At 35.9% G+C, this 22,839-nt stretch overlaps 1 protein-coding gene across 1 annotated transcript in view; it reads left to right on the top strand.

The window, feature by feature from the left end:
- The window catches only part of LOC309810735 (guanine nucleotide-binding protein G(t) subunit alpha-3-like), a gene marked incomplete at its 3' end in the record, with an annotated part of 59,339 nt that overhangs the window by 8,234 nt on the left and 28,266 nt on the right, over positions 1-22,839 (top strand). Inside the window, 2 exon segments of the mRNA XM_082632965.1 lie at positions 15,530-15,572; positions 17,255-17,379. Of these exon segments, the coding sequence (XP_082489091.1) occupies positions 15,530-15,572; positions 17,255-17,379 (168 nt within the window).

Genomic DNA, 22,839 nt, shown 5'->3' on the forward strand with positions numbered 1-22,839 from the left:
TGTTGGTCATGGTGACTAAACCATAGAAACACATTTGGTATTTGAAAATAGAGCTGAAAAAGAGCCATGTATGTCATCTCATAAGGAGTTTGGGTTTTTTTGTTGTTGTTTTTTTGTTAAATTCATATATATGTTCACATATAACCAGAGTTAAGGATAATATTAGATCATTGAAACTGGAAATCTACATTTCTTTTCTTTCCTCTTGTATTCAATTTCCTTTTTTTTTTTTTTTTTCCCCCGGTACGCAGGCCTCTCACTGTTGTGGCCTCTCCCGTTGCGGAGCACAGGCTCCGGACGCACAGGCTCAGCGGCCATGGCTCACGGGCCAAGCCGCTCTGTGGCGTGTGGGATCTTCCCCGACCGGGGCACGAACCCGTGTTCCTTGCATCGGCAGGCAGACTCTCTATCACTGTGCCACAACGGAAGCCCTCTTTCCTTTTTTTTTTTAATGTTTATTTTAAATTAATTTATTTTTTCTTATTAGTCATCCATTTTATACACATCAGTGTACACATGTCAATCCCAAACTCCCAATTCATCACACAACCACCTCCACCCCCTGCCTCTTTCCTCCCGTGGTGTCCATACGTTTGTTCTCTACATCTGTGTCTCAATTCCTGCTCTGCAAAATGGTTCATATGTACCATTTTCTAGGTTCCGCATATATGCATTAATACATGATATTTGTTTTTTGCTTTTTGACTTACTTCACTCTGTATGACAGTCTCTAGGTGCATCCACGTCTCCACAAATGACTCAAGTTCATTACTTTTTATGGCTGAGTAATATTCCACTGTATATATTTACCACATCTTCTTTATCCATTCATCTGTCGATGGGCATTTAGGTTGCTTCTATGAGCTGCTACTGTAAATAGTGCTACAATGAATATTGGGGTGCATGTGTCTTTTTGAATTGTGGTTTTCTCTGGGTATATGCCCAGTAGTGGGATTGCTGGATCATACGGTAGTTCTACTTTTAGTTTTTTATGGAAACTCCATACTGTTCTCCATAGTGGCTGCACCAACTTACATTCCCACCAACAGTGCAAAAGGGTTCCCTTTTCTCCACACCCTCTCCAGCATTTATTGTTTCTAGATTTTTTGATGATGGCCATTCTGACTGGTGTGAGATGATATCTCATTGTAGTTTTGATTTGCATTTCTCTAATGAGTAAAGATGTTGAGCATCCTTTCATGTGTTTGTTGGCAGTCTGTATATCTTCTGTGGAGAAATGTCTATTTAGGTCTTCTGCCCATTTTTGGATTGGGTTGTTTGTTTTTTTAATATTGAGCTGCATGAGCTGTTTATATATTTTGGAGATTAATCCTTTGTCTGATGATTCATTTGCAAATACTTTCCCCCATTCTGAAGGTTGTCTTTTCATCTTGTTTATGGTTTCCTTTGCTGTGCAAAAGGTTTTAAGTTTCATTAGGTCCCATTTGTTTATTTTTATTTTTATTTCCATTACTCTAGGAGCTGGATCAAAAAATACCTTGCTGTCAAAGAGTGTTCTTCCTATGTTTTCCTCTAAGAGTTTTACAGTTCCTGGTCTTACATTTAGGTCTCTAATCCATTTTGAGTTTATTTTTGTGTATGGTGTTAGGGGGTGCTCTAATTTAATTTTTTTACATGTAGCTGTCCAGTTTTCCCAGCAACACTTACTGAAGAGGCTTTCTTTTCTCCACTGTATAGCCTTGCTTCCTTTGTCATAGGTTAGTTGACCATAGGTGCATGGGTTTATCTCTGGGATTTCTATCCTGTTCCATTGCTCTATATTTCTGTTTTTGTTCCGGAACCATATTGTATTGATTACTGTAGCTTTATAGTATAGTCTGTAGTCAGGGAGTCTAATTCCTCCAGCTCCATTTTTTTCCTCCAAGACTGCTTTTGCTATTTGGGGTCTTTTGTGTCTCCACACAAATTTTAAGATTTTTTTGTGCTAGTTCTGTAAAACATGGCATTGGTAATTTGAAAGGGATTGCACTGAATCTGTAGATTGCTTTGGGTAGTATAGTCATTTTCACAATATTGATTCTTCCAATCCAGAACATGGTATATCTCTGCATCTGTTGGTATCTTCTTTGATTTCTTTCATCAGTGTCATATAGTTTTCTGCATACAGGTCTTTTGTCTCGCTAGGTAGGTTTATTCCTAGGCATTTTATTCTTTTTGTTGCAATGGTAAATGGAAGTGTTTCCTTAATTTCTCTTTCAGATTTTTCATCATTAGTGTATAGAAATACAAGAGATTTCTGTGCATTAATTTTGTATCCTGCAACTTTACCAAATTCATTGATTAGCTCTAGTAGTTTTCTGGTGACCTCTTTAGGATTCTCTATGTATAGTATCATGTCATCTGCAAACAGTGACAGTTTTACTTCTTCTTTTCCAATTTAGATTCCTTTTATTTCTTTTTCTTCTCTGATTGCCATGGCTAGGACTTCAAAAACTATGTTGAATAATAGTGGTGAGAGTTGCCATTCTTGTCTTGTTCCTTATCTTAGAGGAAATGCTTTCAGTTTTTCACCATTGAGAATGATGTTTGCTGTGGGTTTGTCATATATGGTCTTTATTATGTTGAGGTAGGTTCCCTCTATGCCCACTTTCTGGAGAGTTTTTATCATAAATGGATGTTGAATTTTGTCAAAAGCTTTTTCTGCATCTATTGAGATGATCACATGGTTTTTATTCTTCAGTTTGTTAATATGGTGTATCACATTGATTGATTTGAGTATATTGAAGAATCCTTGCATCCCTGGGATAAATCCCACTTGATCATGGTGTATGATCAGTTTAATGTGTTGTTGTATTCTGTTTGCTAGTATTTTGTTGAGGATTTTTGCACCTATATTCATCAGTGATATTGGTCTGTTATTTTCTTTTTTTGGAGTATCTTTGTCTGGTTTTGGTATCAGGGTGATGATGGCCTCATAGGAGGAGGTTGGGAGTGTTCCTTCCTGTGCAATTTACTGGAAGAGTTTGAGAAGGTTGGGTGTTAGCTCTTCTCTAAATGTTTGATAGAATTCACCTTTGAAGCCATCTGGACCTGGACTTTTGTTTGTTGGAAGATTTTTAATCACAGTTTCAATTTCATTATTTGTGATTGGTCTGTTCATATTTTCTATTTCTTCCTGATTCAGTCTTAGAAGGTTATACCTTTCTAAGAATTTGTCCATTTCCTCCAGGTTGTCCATTTATTGGCATAGATATGCTTGTAGTAGTCTCTTAGGATACTTTGTATTTCTGTGATGCCTGTTGTAACTTCTCCTTTTCATTTCTCATTTTATTGATTTGAGTCCTCTCCTTCTTTTTCTTCATGAGTCTGGCTAATGGTTTATCAATTTTGTTTATCTTCTCAAAGAACTAGCTTTTAGCTCTATTGTTCTTTGCTATTGTTTTCTTTGTTTCTATTTCATTTATTTCTGTTCTGATCTTTATGATTTCTTGCCTTCTGCTAACTTTGGGTTTTGTTTGTTCTTCTTTCTCTAGTTCCTTTATGTGTAACGTTACATTGTTTGAGATATTTCTTGTTCCTGAGGTAGGCTTGTATAGCTATAAACTTCCCTCTTAGAACTGCTTTTGCTGCATCCCATAGGTTTTGGATCATCGTGTTTTCATTGTCATTTGTCTCTAGGTATTTTTTGATTTCCTCTTTGATTTCTTCAGTGATCTCTTGGTTATTTAGTAATGTATTATTTAGCCTCCATGTGTTTGTGTTTTTTACGGTTTTTTTTTCCCTGTAATTCATTTCTAATTTCATAGTGTTGTGGTCAGAAAAGATGCTTGATCTGATTTCAGTTTTCTTAAATTTACTGGGGCTTGACTTGTGACCCAAGATGTGACCTTCCTGGAGAATGTTCTGTGCGCACTGGAGAAGAAAGTGTAATCTGCTGTTTTTCATGGAATGTCCTATAAATATCAATTAAATCTATCTCGTCTACTGTACTTTTTAAAGCTTGTTTTTCCTTGTTTGGATGATGTGTCCATTGGTGTAAGTGAGGTGTTAAAGTCTCCCACTATTATTGTGTTACTGTTGATTTCCTCTTTTATAGCTGTTAGCAGTTGCCTTATGTATTGAGGTGCTCCTATGTTGGGCGCATATATATCTATAATTGTTATATCTACTTTTTGGATTGATCCCTTGATCATTATGTAGTTTTCTTCCTTGTCTCTTGTAACATTTTTTATTTTAAAGTCTATTTTATCTGATATGAGTATTGCTACTCCAGCTTTCTTTTGATTTCCATTTGCATGGAATATATTTTTCCATCCCCTCACTTTCAGTCTGTATGTGTCCCTAGGTCTGTAGTGGGTCTCTTGTCGACAGCATATATATGGGTCTTGTTTTTGGATCGATTTAGCGAGCCTCTGTCTTTTTGCTGGAACATTTAATCCATTCATGTTTAAGGTAATTAATGATATGTATGTTCCTATTATCATTTTCTTAATTGTTTTGGGTTTGTTTTTGTAGGTTCTTTTCTTCTCTTGTGTTTCCCACTTAGAGAAGTTCCTTTAGTATTTGTTGTAGAGCTGGTTTGGTGGTAGTGCTGAATTCTCTTAGCTTTTGCTTGTCTATAAAGCTTTTGATTTCTCCATCAAATCTGAATGAGATACTTGATGGGTAGAGTAATCTTGGCTGTAGGTTCTTCCCTTTCATCACTTTAAGTATATCATGCCACTCCTGGTTTGTAGAGTTACTGCTAAGAAATCTGCTGTTAACCTTATGGGAGTTCCCTTGTGTGTTATTTGTCGTTTTTCCCTTACTGCTTTCAATAATTTTTCTTTGTCTTTAATTTGTGCCAATTTGATTACTATGTGTCTCGGCATGTTTCTCCTTGGGTTTATCCTGTATGGGACTCGCTGTGCTTCTTTGACTTGGGTGGCTATTTCCTTTCCCATGTTAGGGAAGTTTTCGACTACAATCTCTTCAAATATTTTCTCGGGTCTTTTCTCTCTCTCTTCTCATTCTGGGACCTCTGTAATGAGAATGTTATTGCATTTAATGTTGTCCCAGAAGTCTCTTAGGCTGTCTTCATTTCTTTTCATTCTTTTTTCTTTATTCTGTTCTGCAGCAGTGAATTCCATCATTGTTCCTTCCAGTTCACTTATATGTTCTTCGGCCTCAGTTTTTCTTCTAGTGTATTTTTCATTTCAGTTATTGTATTGTTCATCTCTTTTTGTTCTTTAATTCTTCTAGATCTTTGTTAAACATTTCTTGCATCTTCTCTATCTTTGCCTCCATTCTTTTTCCAAGGTCCTGGATCATCTTCACTATCATTATTCTGAATTCTTTTTCTGGAAGGTTGCCTATCTCCACTTCATTTAGTTGTTTTTCTTGGGTTTTATCTTGTTCCTTCATCTGGTATATTGCCCTCTGTCTTTTCATCTTGTCTATCTTTCTGTTAATGTGGTTTTTGTTCCACAGGCTGCAGGATTGTAGTTCTTCTTGTTTTTGCTGTCTGCCCTCTGGTGGATGACAGGAGTTTCTTTTTTAAGTCAATGAAGATTTTGATAGGTTTTATTAATGTAAATGAGAATAATAATACTTGGATTTTTTGTCAAAGACTATCTTGGCTCTATTATGAGACAAAGATTTCATGAGGGTGGTTAAGGTAGGTAGGCCATTTAGGAAATTGTCACTTCCTTGCAAACACTTGATGAGGTTGTAAATTAAGGCAGAAATTATAAGTTTGAAAGTGAGATTTGAAGGACATTAAGAGACAAAAATCAATAGAACTTAGTGACTTGACTGCCTGTGATTGTTTAATAAGAGGAATGATTAAGAGCAGAATTGGGAATAGTGATTATTTTATTCATCAGTATGTGAAAGAGAGGACAAAGTTTAGGTTAGGGAAGAAATGAAAGGAGTAATAATTTGAGACATTCAAATTTGTAATGTTTCTAGAACAATCAAGTTGAGATATCTATTAAATAGATGAATATATGGGTCTGGAAAGCAGGAGGGAGAAACTCAAGTGAGAGCTGTCAATTTGATATATTCAATCCTCTGTTCTCCCTTTCCCAGATATACAGTGTGTAAAGGCCAAACTTTACACACTGTATAATTAACCAAGGCCTTTTTCTAAAGCATTAATTTATAAAAATGTGTGTGCATAAACGCTCCCACAATTAAGGAACACTTAGATAAATTCTATCAATGCATGTTTCTATCTATCTATCATCGATGTTTCTATTTAAAGCAGGCCTGTGTGGGAAAAAAAATCACAGAATTCTATATTTCAGGGTTTTCTCCCCCTTTTTTAGCCTAAGAAGTATATTAAAAAGATACGAAAGATCACATATCTGTTAAAGTACTTCAAAATCTAAGAAGGCTTATGTAAATAATGTTTTAAATATAATATTATCAGATATTTTTAGAACAACTATAAAATTGAAAGTATTTAAATAAAATTGCATTAGAAAGAAAAGATTACACAGCCACAACATTCTTTCTCACAAATGGAATATGCTTGTTTGGGTGATGACATATTTTATAGTTTCATAATGCTTATCATTACTGTATTACAGAAATAGGTACTTGGACATACTAATAGTAATAGAAATATATCTGACACCATATGACTACTGATGTGATTCATTAAAAAAAGACAATATTACTTACATCATATTTATGCTAAAATATTTACATTGGATCTAACCATCAAATATAGAATATTGGACATTTTATAATAAATTGTCCTAGGCTTTAGAAAAATGCCAATGTCATGAAAACAAAATAACAACAACAATATAACAAGGGAAATATTCTAAATTAAGAGTTTAAATATTATAGCATAATATCCAAAGGAAAAGTGTAAGCGTCGATTGGATCTTGGGGCCAAGTCATATGAAATGCATGAAAAACATATTTTGGAACAATCAGATAAATTTGAATATGGAGTATATATTAGATAACATTTTGGATTTATACATCTCAATCGTGAAAATAGTATTCTGGTTTTCTGGGAAAATGGCCTATTCTTACGAGATGCATTCTGAAGTATTATGGGTGAAGTGTCTGATTGCTTTCAAGAGGTTCAGCAAATCAAAGCATAAATATGTGTATATATATATCTATATACATACACACACATGTGTAAATTTATATATGTACATATATATAAATTTATATATATATATATATGAAACAAGACAAATGACAAAGTGGTAAGGTGAAGGGTATAAAAGGTATAAAATATAGGTTTCTAATGTATTATTTTCTCAAATTTCCATAGGTTTATAAGATTATTAAAATTAAAATTTGGGAAAAATAAGTGCATTTTTTTGGCAAAAGAAAATATACAAACGTATATGTAAATTCATGTACATTTCCTTACAAATGAATTCTATGTGATATCTCATGAGCATATCACTTTAAAATCACATAAACTTTTTAAGGAAATTCTTCTCAATGCATTATTTGATAAGCTTGACAACAAAATTTGGCCAATCTCCTTGACAAACAGAGATCCAAAAACCAAACCAAAATATTCGCAAACTGATTCCAACAATGTATAAAATGTACTTAAAAAAAAAAAAAAGAGCCAGAGGTGGGAAGGGTGTTATCTCAAGAATGCCTTGTTGAAATACTATTAAAAGATTAATATATTCACATTATCAAAGGAGAAAGATCATGCTTATGACAGGAGATACACACATGCGTGCATGTATGCATGCGCACACACAATAAGCTCCTTTTTATCCATTCCAGATAAAAATTTTTATCACACTAGGAATAGAAGGCAATTCCTTAAACAGGATAAATAGTATGTACAAAAACCTGCAGTAATTGTCATATTTAATGGGGAACATTTAGCATCATTAACTACAGACAGTGAACAAGGACTTATGATGATGAATGAGCCTGACAGCTTCCTGCCCTTGACCTTCTCCTCTTCAATGCTCTTATCAGGGATTTGGGTAAAGATAGATAAGGCAACATTTCACACTTGAGTAAGATTCAGAATTTGGAAGGATATAGTGACAGGAAAATCAATATTCCAAGTGATCTCAACTAGCAGAAATGCTTGGCCCAAATGAGCAAAATGGAATTTAACAGATATCTTCAACTGAGGCTCAAAATCAACTATAGTCATGCAGTAAACACATGTAGTATGTGGGAGAATCTGTTTGCTAAGAGGTGATGTGAAAAGAGTAGCAACAAATTAACTGCTACAAGCTCAATACAGGTAAAAAAAAAAAAAAAAGAAAAGTAGTAAAGCTACAAAAAACCCCCAACAAACAAAAAAGAAAAGAAGAAGAAAAGAGACAAACTAATCATGGTCTCTATTAAGAAAAATGTTCTATTTAGAAATAAGTACCAGGATTGAGGGAGTCCTATGTTGCACCCCTATCTTACTACATCAGAATATCAGTGCTCTCAATAAAATCACCTGATATCTATGGCACCATTTTCAGTAGGACAGTGTTTCAAAAGGACATTGGCTCTTGCATGGAGTGTGGTTCAGAGGGTAAGGAATCTAAAACTCATGTTCCATGAGGAAGGGTTAAAAGAGTGGAACATATTATACTTGAAAAGTCTCTTGGAAAAAAGGTGGGGCATGCTTAAAATAATAGAGAATGTTGAGAGCTCACTGTAAGTTAGAGTTTGCACCAGGTACTTTATATGTTAATCTACCCAAACCCTAAGAGGTAGATATTAATAAGTCAATTTTATGAAAGAGGATACTCTCAGAAATTAATTTTGATCAAGACACCCAAAGTCAGCAATGAGTACATGCTCACTTTTATTTAATTCAAAAGCATGAGTTTGCTTATTACATTGTTCTACCCCGTCTAGCCTATTTGAAGGGTTGTAATGTGAAAGAGACAGGTAAGTTTGTTGTTGCTCAATGAGAAAGAGGAATAGTGAGTATAATAAAATCAAGTCACTTCAAAAAGGGTTACCCTAAAAATCTTTTATGCCAACAGTCCACCAACAGATGACAAGCAGACACTGCAAACCCATATGTCTATGAAAGTTCACTTCTTCCATATTAACTTAAAATAAGTGATTTTAAAATAACTTATGTCTTGACATCATTTTGATATTGACATTACCAGTGCCTACCTAAAAAGAAAGCAACAGGGCTTTCCTGGTGGTGCAGTGGTTAAGAATCCACCTGCCAATGCAGGGGACATGGGTTCGAGCCCTGGTCCAGGAAGATCCCACATGCTGTGGAGCAACTAAGCCCATGCACCACAACTACTGAACCTGCGTTCTAGAGCCCGCAAGCCACAACTACTGAGCCCACATGTCACAACTACTGAAGCCCACATGCCTAGAGCCCGTGCTCCGCAACAAGAGAAGCCACTGCAATGAGAAGCCCACGCACCACAACGAAGACTAGTCCCTGCTCACCACAACGAAGACTAGTCCCTGTTCGCCACAACTAGAGAAAGCCCGCGTGCAGCAGTGAAGACCCAACACAGCCAAAAATAAATAAATAAAATATTTTTTTTAAAAAAAGAAAGCAACATTATAGCATTAATATGCGAGTCAGGAGACTTAATCTCTTTGTTTTAAAGTAGGTCTGGGACTTTGGATGAGTATCATAATCTCTACTAGACTCATTTTTCTCATGCATAGAAGGAAGATAAGTGCACAGCTGGTTGATTTCTAACGTTTCATTCTTCTGCACAATTATGTGATTTTAAGACCACCTACAAAAAAGCTTCTGCATGATTGATTATAAGTCACAGTTTATTTTCATTTTGGCTGTTTTAACAAGTTGTATGAAATGAGTGAGCAGGCCTCAAGTGTGTTCAGGTGAAATTCAGTTACAGGTATAAATATCATGTAGCTTTAAAATTTTTTTGGTATTTGCAAATGAAAATGTGGAATAAAATCTCTAATTTATACCTATTAAGAATAAAATAATTTGTATCAAAGTATGAATTAAGTATAAATTTAAATATTTAATTATTTGAAACACTTTCTACTTCTAAGAAATAAATGCATATCTCGTTAAAATTCCCTTGATACCCCTTGACCCCTTACTGATGACCACAAATAGGAAGGAAGAGATTATTTCAGGATGCCCTTGGCCTGTGTAAACACACTATTGTTATGTCTATATTTGGCTCTCTAACACGGTCTAATCTTACAAGAATGGAATGATTATTGTGAACTAAGACATAGAAACATTTTGAGAATGGTACTCAATAATTTATTAACTTTGCAGTGGGGTTCCAAATAATAGATGAGATTTTGGACAGATGGGCTTTTCTTCAGGAATTTTCTGGTTAATGTTGTAGTTGCCTATACTGGACCTTCATATGGAAGACTGAAGTCACCATATAGAGGAAGAAATGATCCAGGTGCCTTTTTTTAAAGTTCTCCAAAAGAAAATATTAATGTTTCATACGGAGTTTCATTGATGAGTACATACTATTTTTCAAAAGTGATTATTTGACACACATCATGAAAGATTAGTTACCAACAATCTTTGGATAATACCATACCCACTAGTGTCAGAAATAATTCTGGAAACTTGCCAGGTCTTAGTGTCATCAGTATGATTACCAACTGGCCATATTTATGGAGTATAAAAGACCATTTTAAATGTATATTAACTCTCTCAGTCTAAAAATCACTTTTTTTCCAAATTTGTAATAAATTTTTGACTAAGTAATACAGAGTTAATATAATGAAATTTGGTTGTGATTATTTAAAAATTTTGTGTGTGTCCAATAGTGGTTCTTAATTGATACTGTATTTGTCCATGATACATATGCTGGTACAATTCTGGAAAATTCTTTACACACTTTTTATATTATTCTCATGGTAGATAACTGAAATTAAATGAAAATTATCTAAATTATTTTTACTTCATTGTAGAAATCATAGATATTATAGCATTATGTAAGGAAATGTAATTGATAGTCAGAAATGAGACATTCTTTTCTCATTCTCACATTTTCTCCAGTGTTTTCCCTAATATTTCCACTCTAGTTGAAGAAAATGCAGTATTAAATACACCTGAATGGACAAGTACCGGAATTCCTATTGGGCCTATTGGTTTTCCTCCCACTTCGCCATAACTCTGAAATTTTCCATACAGCAAAATTGAAAACATATATTTAGAGAAGATATTCTACAAATCTTTCAGCTGTGTAGGATGATGCTACAATATCTAATGTCCACTTCTACTGTTGGAGTTTTTTAAAAAACTACCAGTTTTATAATCTTATTGGCCAACTTTTCTTTCAAAGTGATGCACAGCCTGGAGCAAAATAGCAAATTATATAAAGCCAGCAAACCAAGATACTGTGCAAAGCTCCTTGATTTACTCTTGTCACTGTCACAAACAAATAACGCTCAGCCACTCAAAATAATATAGCCAATTGTCTTCCAAAAACATGAGGTGAGATTTTAATATGATTTTCATTTTAATCTCAAATGTTTCATTCTTGGACATGGCAGCCTCTGTTAAATGAAACAGTTATGCCCAATCTGTGAGTTCCTGTTTGATTACATTAAAAGTCTATGAAAAAAGATTAGCAAATTGCTGAGACTGATTTTGCATTTATCAACTTTGCTGCCGAATTTCACACTGTGTGGTGTGGACCACACTAGCCTAAAACCATGAAGCCAAGTATGCTGGAAGTTTACCCAAGAGGAGGAATCGATAAATCATCACTGGCAATAAAATCTTATTTTCCATAGCTTCACCATTCTGATTCCCTAAATATCCTGTAAGGTGGGCAGCTCTTTCAGATAAGTGCAGAAACTGGACATATTTAAATATGCCTAAGAAAAAAAAATTGCTGTGAAGTATAATTAGATTGAGGGGTCGTTATATCTGTTCATCACAGCTTAAGAAAACATGGAGTCAGGCAGAAATGATTCTATGTGAAGAAACTGATACAAAACACAGGGGACAAAATTTTATTTTTCAAGCATTCAATATGAGTTTAAAGAACGTATTTATCTCATTGAGATTCTACTATTAGGCACTGTTCTAGGTGCTTCAGATATGTAAGTGAACAAAACAGGCTAATTTCCCTGCCCTTGTTGAATTTACCTTGCAGTTTTGGAAGACAGACAGGAAAAGTTAAAAACAACATGTGAATTATTTGTAACTTTGTAGAATGAGGTAAGTACTAGGAAAAAAGTGGGGTAAGGAAAGGAAGATAATGGGTGACAGTGGGGTTAGAAGTTTAAATAGGGTAGTCAGGGTCCTCTGATTCAATATGGATTTTCATATAATTTGAATAAAATTCTGAGATTCAGGGTTACCAGAAGTCATATTATTTTTGCTTTCATAAAGTATACTAGGGGCTTCCCTGGTGGCGCAGTGGTTGAGAATCTGTCTGCCAATGCAGGGGACACGGGTTCGAGCCCTGGTCTGGGAGAATCCCACATGCCGCGGAGCAACTAGGCCCGTGAGCCACAACTACTGAGCCTGCGCATCTGGAGCCTGTGCTCCACAACAAGAGAGGCCGCGATAGTGAGAGGCCCATGCATCACGATGAAGAGTGGCCCCCCCTTGCCACAACTAGAGAAAGCCCTCGCACAGAAACGAAGACCCAACACAGCCAAAAATTAATTAATTAATTAATTAATTAAATAAAGTCATACTAGTTTTGGTAAAACAAGGCAGTTGATTGCCATGCTGGTAAGGGATATGTTTATGTCTGTTAATTAGTTTTCCTGAATTTGGGTTTCTCCTGGAAATTCTTTAAATCGCCTTAGTTGTGCTACTTTGAAATTTGTCCAAAATTAACAAGCATACAGACTTTGAAGATGTCCTGTAACCCAATTTCACAATAATATCTCAAGGCCTTTGCTTCTCTTAAGGATACAGAAATTAGTATAAGACTAAAAATTTACTCATTGGCATGTTATATCAGGTCCTTGGTCAATATCATATTTCAATGATATTCACATATTTCACATATTTCATCGATGAATGGTAATTATAACCTGAGGATACATTTTAAAAGATATGATTTCATATCAATTATAAAACACTGAGTTTTCCTCAATGCTTTAGAGTTTAGTGATTCTATATAAAACTTTTACGAACAAATTTGTATTATCAGGTTTTACGAATTCTTGGTGACTCCCTGATTTTCTCCCATCTATAAAACCAGAACATCCAAACTTCAAGAAATTGCCTGAAATCACTAAAAAGTCTACAAATAACAAATGCTGGAGAGGGTGTGGAGGAAAGGGAGTCCTTCTACACTGTAGGTGTAGTTGGTGCAGCCATGGTGGAAAACAGCATGCAGGTTCCTCGGAAAACTAAAAATAGAGTTACCATATGATCCAGCAATCCCATTCCTGGGCATATGTTCAGACAAAACTCTAATTCCAAAAGATACATGCACCCCTATGTTCATAGCAGCACTGTTCACAGTAGCCAAGACATGGAAACAACCTAACTGTCCATCGACAGATGAATGGATAAAGAAGATGTGGCACATGTATACAATGGATATTACTCAGCCATAAAAGAGAATGAAATAATGCCATTTGCAGCAACATGGATGCAACTAGAGATGACCATACTAAGTGAAGTAAGTCAGAAAGAGAAAGACAAATACCGTACGATATCACTTATGTGTGGAATCTAAAATACGACACAAATGAACCTATCTATGAAACAGAAACAGAATCAGGGACATAGGGAACAGACTGGTGTCTGTCAAGGGGATGGGGGTGGGAGAGGGATGGATTGGGAGTTTGGGATTAGCAGATGCAAACTATTTTATTTAGAATGGATAAACAACAAGGTCCTACCGTATAGCACAGGGAACTATATTCAGTATCCTGTGATAAACCATAATGGAAAAGAATATGTAAAAGGATGTGTATGTGTGTGTGTGTGTGTGTGTGTGTATAAATGAGTCACTTTGTTCTACAAAAATAATTAACACAACACTGTAAATCAACTATACTTCAAAAAAAAAAAAGTTGCCTGAATTTGCTCCTTCCCCACCCACATCCCTTACATGTTTAGGACTCATAGATGAGTAAAAAAATTGAAAGGTTGTTTTCACGGTCTATCCATACCCTACATATTATAGTAGTTTTAATCAAATTCTCTCATCATTTTCACTCTCAAGAGTCATATTCCTTTTTAGTCTCTTTTCATACAGTTGCCATTTTTATTCTATTAATCATTTTGAACATCCTTATATGAATTCTCCTGAGTCCCATTGCATTTATCCTTACAAATCACTTCAAATTAATTTTGGTTTGTTGTCATTTCAGAGTCAATGTTCTTTTTCCACATGGACATTCAGTTGCTCCCACATCATTTGTGTAATACATGTAGGGTGTCTTCAGACTGTTCTGTTTTACAAAACACTGCAATGTTTCTTATGACTTTGATTCTCAAATAACATCACTTTATGTTTTATTTTGTGTTGTAGTTTGCAAACGATTTCATGCGTATTATGTCATCATGGTCTTCTAATAATCTTGAGGTAAGTATTCTCAGTTTATAGATGAGGAAACTAAGAGGTTAAAGGAATTACTGAAGATCTCTCTCACACACGCACACACGTACGTACACACGCACACACACACAAGCACACATACAAGCACAGAGCCAAATCCTCAAATCTAAGTCATCACACTTTATTTCAGTACTTCTTGGTTTTCACTTCCCAAATAAATACGCCTTACAGGTAAAGGAGACTCAAGAAATATGCTCAAAAGGCCTTGAGGCATAGCCTGAAATAATCACTGATCTTTTCATTAAAGGTTCATGTTTTAAATTTTTTAAATCATGTGAATTTTGTATCCTTCTACATGTTTGCCAACTATACCAAAATAAAGATGTACATTGCATATCATCAACTAAATAGATGTCCCAGATAAATGCAACTGGTTCTCTATGACATTACCACCACCCCGCCCCTCCCCCGGGAATGTGTAATCCATTTTGAGACATTCCTATATCACTGTTATCCCATATGCTCTTTAGGTTTGCTTAGTATTATTAACAACTTTCCTATGCTTAAATCAAAGAGAAAGTGCCTGTATAACAAGGTAAACATGATGACAAAAACAAGAGCCCACATCCTTCAATCAAAATAGTCTTTGAACTCTTCTGGAAATAAAAGATTATTGTCTCAGGTTTTTATTTTCCTTGCTGTTTAATCAAATAGGATATAGGAGGAGACATTCTGGGAGAATGAGTGTGATCTAGAGACTATGAAGTTGGGACCATTTTGGGGGAGAGTTGCAAACACAGGAGATAGAAGCATTCCAAATTATGTTCGAATGCAATAGAATTTTTTCCTGATGGTATACACTTCTTGTTTTAGAAAATACTCTCTACCTTGGAGCCAGACCTATATCTGAATCTAATATCAAAACAGAGGGGTTGCTACTATCATTGAAAGTAGACAACTAATAATACCTTTCAAAACTTGCCAGATTACTCTCCTTCTTTACATTGGAGAGGAGTCTGTAAAAGATTTACCCACAAGAAAGTGATAGTCACAGGTTTTAATATCTATATGAACTTGGTGTATCAGTTGATAACACTCCCATCTTTCTGTTGCAGGAGGAGGAGAATCTGGAAAAAGTACCATTGTGAAAGAAATGAAGTAGGTATTTTAAACGTTTAATATTTGATTTCTGTCTGTCCGTGTATTTGTCCATTACTAAAATAAATACTTTTGGAAAATCTGATGGATAGTCTCTAAATCACAGGTAGTGGTAGAGCTGTCACATTTCCTGTGCAAGTATTCCTTCTATACTTTAGCAGAAAGCATAACAGATGAGTAATGTTGTAATTTCCATTTTTCTTTTTCATTTTGCCTCTCAAACTTAATAGCAATTATGTTTCAAATATATTAGTATAGGTATGATTTATGGTCAATATTGTGAACATAAGCCATAAACATTTCAAAATATGTCAGTGATCCATTTGAATTTAGGAGGAAACAATATTTTTAACCTAATTGGCAGTTTGTATACCTGGGAATGAAATGCATATTTAAAGTTTTTACCATCACGGATTTCAATTTATTTTTCATTTATTTTCTCTACATTTTTTTTCTCTTTCTAATAAAATACACAGACCTGAATTTCTTAATAAGGACATAACACAAAAATGCTGTAATTCAAGAATGTGATGTCTAAATGAGTAAAATGGCATTGATAAGGGGAGATGAATACATGAAATTTCATGGCTCTGTCACTGCTGGAGAATTTTAAAGGAACATTATTGATATAGGAGAAGAAGATAATGAAAAATAAGCTCAACTTCATTGATTAGCTCTAGTAGTTTTCTGGTAGCATCTCTAGGATTCTCTATATATAGTATCATGTCATCTGCAAACAGTGACAGCATTACTTCTTCTTTTCCGATTTGGATTCCTTTTATTTCCTTTTCTTCTCTGATTGCTGTGGCTAAAACTTCTAAAACTATGTTGAATAAGAGTGGTGAGAGTGGGCAAGCTTGTCTTGTTCCTTATCTTAGTGGAAATGCTTTCATTTTTTCAAATGGAATATTACTCAGCCATAAAAAGAAACAAAATTGAGCTATTTGTAATGAGGTGGATAGACCTAGAGTCTGTCATACAGAGTGAAGTAAGTCAGAAAGAGAAAGACAAATACAGTATGCTAACACATATATACAGAATTTAAGGAAAAAAATGTCATGAAGAACCTAGGGGTAAGACAGGAATAAAGACAAAGACCTACTAGAGAATGGACTTGAGGATATGGGGAGCAGGAAGGGTAAGCTGTGACAAAGCGAGAGAGAGGCATGGACATATGTACACTACCAAACGTAAGGTAGATAGCTAGTGGGAAGCAGCCGCATAGCACTGGGAGATCAGCTCGGTGCTTTGTGACTGCCTGGAGGGGTGGGATAAGGAGGGTGGGAGGGAGGGAGACACAAGAGGGAAGAGATATGGGAACATATGTTTATGTATAACTGATTCACTTTGTTATAAAGCAGAAACTAACACACCATTGTAAAGCAATTATACTCCAATAAAGATGTAAAAAAAATAAAGTAAAATAAAAAATAATATGTATGAATGATTAAAAAAAAGAAAAGTAAGCTCAAAAATGATTATGTTTGAGGATCTTGTTCTTTGGATGAGGGGATGATCCTAGTTAATGATGAAATTATCTGTTTGTAATCTAAACCAGGTTTTGTTTCTTCTTCCTAGGTAATAATGTAAGTTCCATAACAACCAGTATCTAAGTCCCACTTTTGAAATCTTCTGTCACCTCTATCTGCAACAAATATTTGACTTTTTTCCCGTCTTTGAAGAACAGGACTTCTTGATCATGGTCCCCGATCACACTGCTTTGGGGGCCTCAGCTCCATCCTGCCCCCAGGTCATCTCACATTCTCTTATAACACCACGGCTGTGTTCACTTGTTCTTTTCCTTCAGGTTGTAATCATGCTTGGATCCCTCTTACCCTTCTTACCTCTCTATTCTCTATGGGGTTAAATGCAGTTAAAACAACAACCACAACTATTTAGCTATATAAAAATTAAAACAAAGAAAAAATAGAAAACTAGAAAAATATCTATAATAGATATGATAAATGATGAATATACAGATTAAGAACAACAATAAGCTGCCCAATATATAGAAATAGGATGAGGCTATGAATGAATAGTTCAAAGACAAAATTTCAAATATCTATTAAATATATATATATTTTTAGTTGAACTTCACTAATAAAAAATAAATAAAAATTAAAGCAATAACGAGTTATTTTTCATCTTAGTAAATCAGTGAATAATTTAAAAATAATATTACCCAATAGGGTGAAGTTCTGAGAAGTGAATATTTCTCATGACTACCTGTAAAATTATATGCTACAGAAAAGTTGTAGAAATAATTTTTCTAATATACAAAGTAAGCTGGGAAAATAATTATTGATCTTCCAAATACATTTCTGATCATTTTAATAATGAAATAATTTAAATGTTAAAATGTATAAAAATAAAAGAATGTAAATATGAAAATATGGAAATTTATGTACAAAGATATTTATATCAGTATTATTAAAAATAATTAAATATGGGAAAGAATAAAGTACCTTAAAATAAAACACAACAAATAGATTGTGAAATTATAGGACTATTTACCCTTCAATTAATATTTTACATTCATTACAAGTTATATGTAGGTGAGAAACTCCTAATAAAAGAAAATACTTACGTTAAGTGAAAAATCAAGATACAAGATTGCATAGAAATCTTTATCTTTATCTTATCTATTTATGATCAAATAGATAATTTTTTAAAGTGGGAAAACACATACTGATATTGAAAAAATTTTCTGTCAGTAGTAGGATTTAAAGTAACATTTCACTTTTATTTTGAATATTGCTGAGCTTTTCACATTTTCTACAATGAGAAAATATTACTTCTATTATTAAAAAAAGCATCATTCTCCTCATTCTGCCCCATCCCTCTTTTCTTTTCTCAGCAGAGCCTCCATTAAGAATAGTCAACACGGAAGATGGCGGAAGAGTAAGACGCGGAGGTCACCCTCCTCCCCACAGATACATCAGAAATACATCTACACGTGGAACTGCTCCTACAGAACACCTACTGAATGCTGACAGAAGACCTCAGACACCCCAAAAGGCAAGAAACTCCCCACGTACCTGGGAAGAGCAAAAGAAAAAAGAATAAACAGAGACAAAAGAATAGGGATGGGACCTGTACCAGTGGGAGGGAGCTTTGAAGGAAAAAAGGTTTCCACACACTAGGAAGCCCCTTCGTGGGCGGAGACTGTGGGTGGCGGAGAGGGAAAGCTTTAGAGGCATGGAGGAGAGCACAACAGGGGTGCGGAGGGCAAAGTGGAGAGATTCCCGCACAGAGGATCGGTGCCAACCAGCACTCACCAGCCCAAGAGGCTTGTCTGCCCACCCGCCGGGGCAGGCGGGGCTGGGAGCTCAGGCTCGGGCTTCAGAGGTCAGATCCCAGGGAGAGGACTGGGGTTGGCGGCGTGAACACAGCCTGCAGGGGGCTAGTGCGCCACGGCTGGCCGGAAGGGAGTCCGGGAAAAAGTCTGGAGCTGCCAAAGAGGCAAGAGACTTTTTCCTGTCTCTTTGTTTCCTGGTGCGCAAGGACAGGGGATTAAGAGCACTGCTTAAAGGAGCTCCAGAGATGGGCGCGAGCCGCGGCTATCAGCACGGACCCCAGAGACGGGCATGAGATGCTAAGGCTGCTGCTGCCGCCACCAAGAAGCCTGTGAGTGAGCTCAGGTCACTCTCCACAACTCCCCTCCCAAGAGCCTATGCAGCCTGCCACTGCCAGGGTCCCAGGATTCAGGGCCAACTTCCCCAGGAGAACACACGGAGCGCCTCAGGCTGCTGCAACGTCACACTGGCCTCTGCCGCGGCAGGCTCGCCCCGCATTCTGTACCCCTCCCTCCCCCCAGCCTGAGTGAGCCAGGGCCCCCTAGTCAGCTGCTCCTTTAACCCCCGTCCTGTCTGAGCGAAGAACAGACGCCCTCAGGTGACCTACACACAGAGGCGGAGCCAAATCTAAAGCTGAGCCCCGGGAGCTGCGTGAACAAAGAAGAGAAAGGGACATCTCTCCCAGAAGCCTCAGAAGCAGCGGATTAAAGCTCCACAATCAACTTAATGTACCCTGCATCTGTGGAATACCTGAATAGACAACAAATCATCTCAAATTAAGGAGGTGGATTTTGGGAGCACGATATACTATTTTTACCCCTTTTCCTCTTTTTGTGAGTGTGTATGAGTATGCTCCTGTGTGAGATTTTGTCTGTATAGTTTTGCTTTCACTATTTGTCCTAGGATCTGTCCGTCCATTCTTTTTTCTTTTTTTTTTTACTATAAAAATTTTTTTCATAATAATTATTTTTTATTTTAATAAATTTATTTTATCTTACTTTATTTTATTTTTTCCTCTTTCTTTCTATTTTCTCTACATTTTATTCTGAGCTGTGTGGCTGAAAGGCTCTTGGTGCTCCAGGCAGGAGTCAGTACTGTGCCTCTGAGGTGGGAGAGCCAACTTCAGGACACTGGTCCACAAGAGACCTTCCAGCTCCACATAATATCAAATGGCGAAAATCTCCCAGAGATCTCCATCTCAACACCAACACCCAGCTTCACTCAATGACCAGCAAGCTACAGTGCTGGACACCCTATGCCAAACAACTAGCAGAACAGGAAAACAGACCCATCCATTAGCAGAGAGGCTGCATAAAATCATAATAAGGTCACAGACACCCTAAAACACACCACCAGACGTGGACCTGCCCTCCAGAAAGACAAGAACCACCCTCATCCACCAGAACACAGGCACTAGTCCCCTCCACCAGGACGCCTACACAACCCACTGAATCAACCTTAGCCACTGGGGACAGATACCAAAAACAACGGGAACTACGAACCTGCAGCTTGAGAAAAGGAGACCACAAACACAGTACGATAAGCAAAATGGGAAGACAGAAAAACACACAGCAGATGAAGGAGCAAGCTTAAAAGCCAACAGACCTAACAAATGAAGAGGAAATAGGCAGTCTACCTTAAAAAGAATTCAGAATAATGTTAGTAAAGATGATCCAAAATCTTGGAAATAGAATAGAGAAAATGCAAAAAACATTTAACAAGGACCTAGAAGAACTAAAGATGAAACAAACAATGATGAACAACACAATAAAGGAAATTAAAAATACACTAGAAGGGATCAATAGCAGAATAACTGAGGCAGAAGAACGGATAAGTGACCTGGAGGACAAAACAGTGGAAATAACTACTGCAGAGCAGAATTTTAAAAAAAGAATGAAAGAACTGAGGACACTCTCAGAGACCTCTGGGACAACATTAAACGCACCAATATTCAAGTTTTAGAGGTTCCAGAAGAAGAAGACAAAAAGAAAGGGACTGAGAAAATATTTGAAGAGATTATAGTTGAAAACTTCCCTAATATGGGAAAGGAAATAGTTAATCAAGTACAGGAGGCACAGAGAGTCCCATACAGGATAAATCCAAGGAGAAACATGGCAAGACACATATTAATCAAACTGTCAAAAATTAAATACAAAGAAAACATATTAAAAGCAGCAAGGGAAAAACAACAAATAACACACAAGGGAATCCCCATAAGGTTAAGAGCTGATCTTTCAGCAGAAACTCTGCAAGCCAGAAGGAATTGGCAGGATATATTTAAAGTAATGAAGGAGTAAAACCTACAACCAAGATTACTCTAACCAGCAAGGATCTCATTCAGATTTGATGGAGAAATTAAAGCCTTTACAGACAAACAAAAGGTGAAGTTCAGCAACACCAAACCAGCTTTACAACAAATGCTAAAGGAACTTCTCTAGGCAAGAAACACAAGAGAAAGAAAAGACCTACAATAAAAAACCAAAAACAATTAAGAAAATTGGAATAGGAACATACACTTCGATAATTACCTTAAATGTAAATGGATTAAATGCTTCCAGGAAAAGACACAGACTGGCTGAATGGATACAAAAACAAGACCCATATATATGCTGTCTACAAGACACCCACTTCAGACCTAGGGACACATACAGACTGAAAGTGAGGGGATAGAGAAAGATATTCCATGCAAATGGAAACCAAAAGAAAGCTGAAGTAGCAATTCTCATATCAGACAAAACAGACTTTTAAATAAGGACTGTTACAAGAGACAAAGAAGGACACAACATAATGATCAAGGGATCGAGCCAAAAGAAGATATAACAATTGTAAATATTTATGCACCCAACATAGGAGCACCTCAATACATAAGGAAAATACTGACAGCCATAAAAGGGGAAATCGACAGTAACACACTCATAGTAGGGGACTTTAACACGCCACTTTCACCAATGGACAGATCATCCAAAATGAAAATAAATAAGGAAACACAAGCTTTAAATGATACATTAAACAAGATGGACTTGATTGATATTTATAGGACATACCATCCAAAAACAACAGAATACACAATTTTCTCAAGTGCCCATGGAATATTCTCCAGGATAGACCATATCTTGGGTCACAAATCAAGCCTTGGTAAATGTAAGAAAATTGAAATTGTGTCAAGTATCTTTTCCGATCACAATGCTATGAGACTAGATATGAATTATAGGGAAAGATCCATAAAAAATACAAATGCATGGAGGCTAAACAATACACTACTTAATAACCAAGAGATAACTGAAGAAGTCAAAGAGGAAATTAAAAAAATACCTAGGAATAAATGACAATGAAAACACAATGAACCAAAACCTGTGGGATGCAGCAAAAGCAGTTCTAAGAGGGAAGTTTATAGCAATACAATCCTACCTTAAGAAACAGGAAACATTTCGAATAAACAACCTAACCTTGCACCTAAAGGAATTAGAGAAAGAAGAAGAAAAAAAAAAAAACCCCGAAGTTAGCAGAGGGAACGAAATCATAAAGATCAGATCAGAAATAAATGAAAAAGAAATGAAGGAAATGATAGCAAAGATCAATAAAACTAAAAGCTGGTTCTCTGAGAAGATAAACAAAATTGATAAACCATTAGCCAGACTCATCAAAAAAAAAAAGGGAGAACATTCAAATCACTAGAACTAGAAATGAAAAAGGAGCAATAACAACTGACACTGCAGAAATACAAAGGATCATGAGAGATTACTACAAGCAACTCTATGCCAATAAAATGGACAACCTGGAAGAAATGGACAAATTCTTAGAAATGCACAACCTGCCAAGACTGAACCAGCAAGAAATAGAAAATATGAACAGACCAATCACAAGCACTGAAATTGAAAATGTGATTAAAAATCTTCCAACAAACAAAAGCCCAGGACCAGATGGCTTCACAGGCGAATTCTATCAAACATTTAGAGAAGAGATAACACCTA

The sequence above is a fragment of the Mesoplodon mirus genome (genome assembly GCF_964341445.2).
Source record: "Mesoplodon mirus genome assembly, chromosome: 9".
Lineage (NCBI taxonomy): Eukaryota > Metazoa > Chordata > Mammalia > Artiodactyla > Ziphiidae > Mesoplodon > Mesoplodon mirus.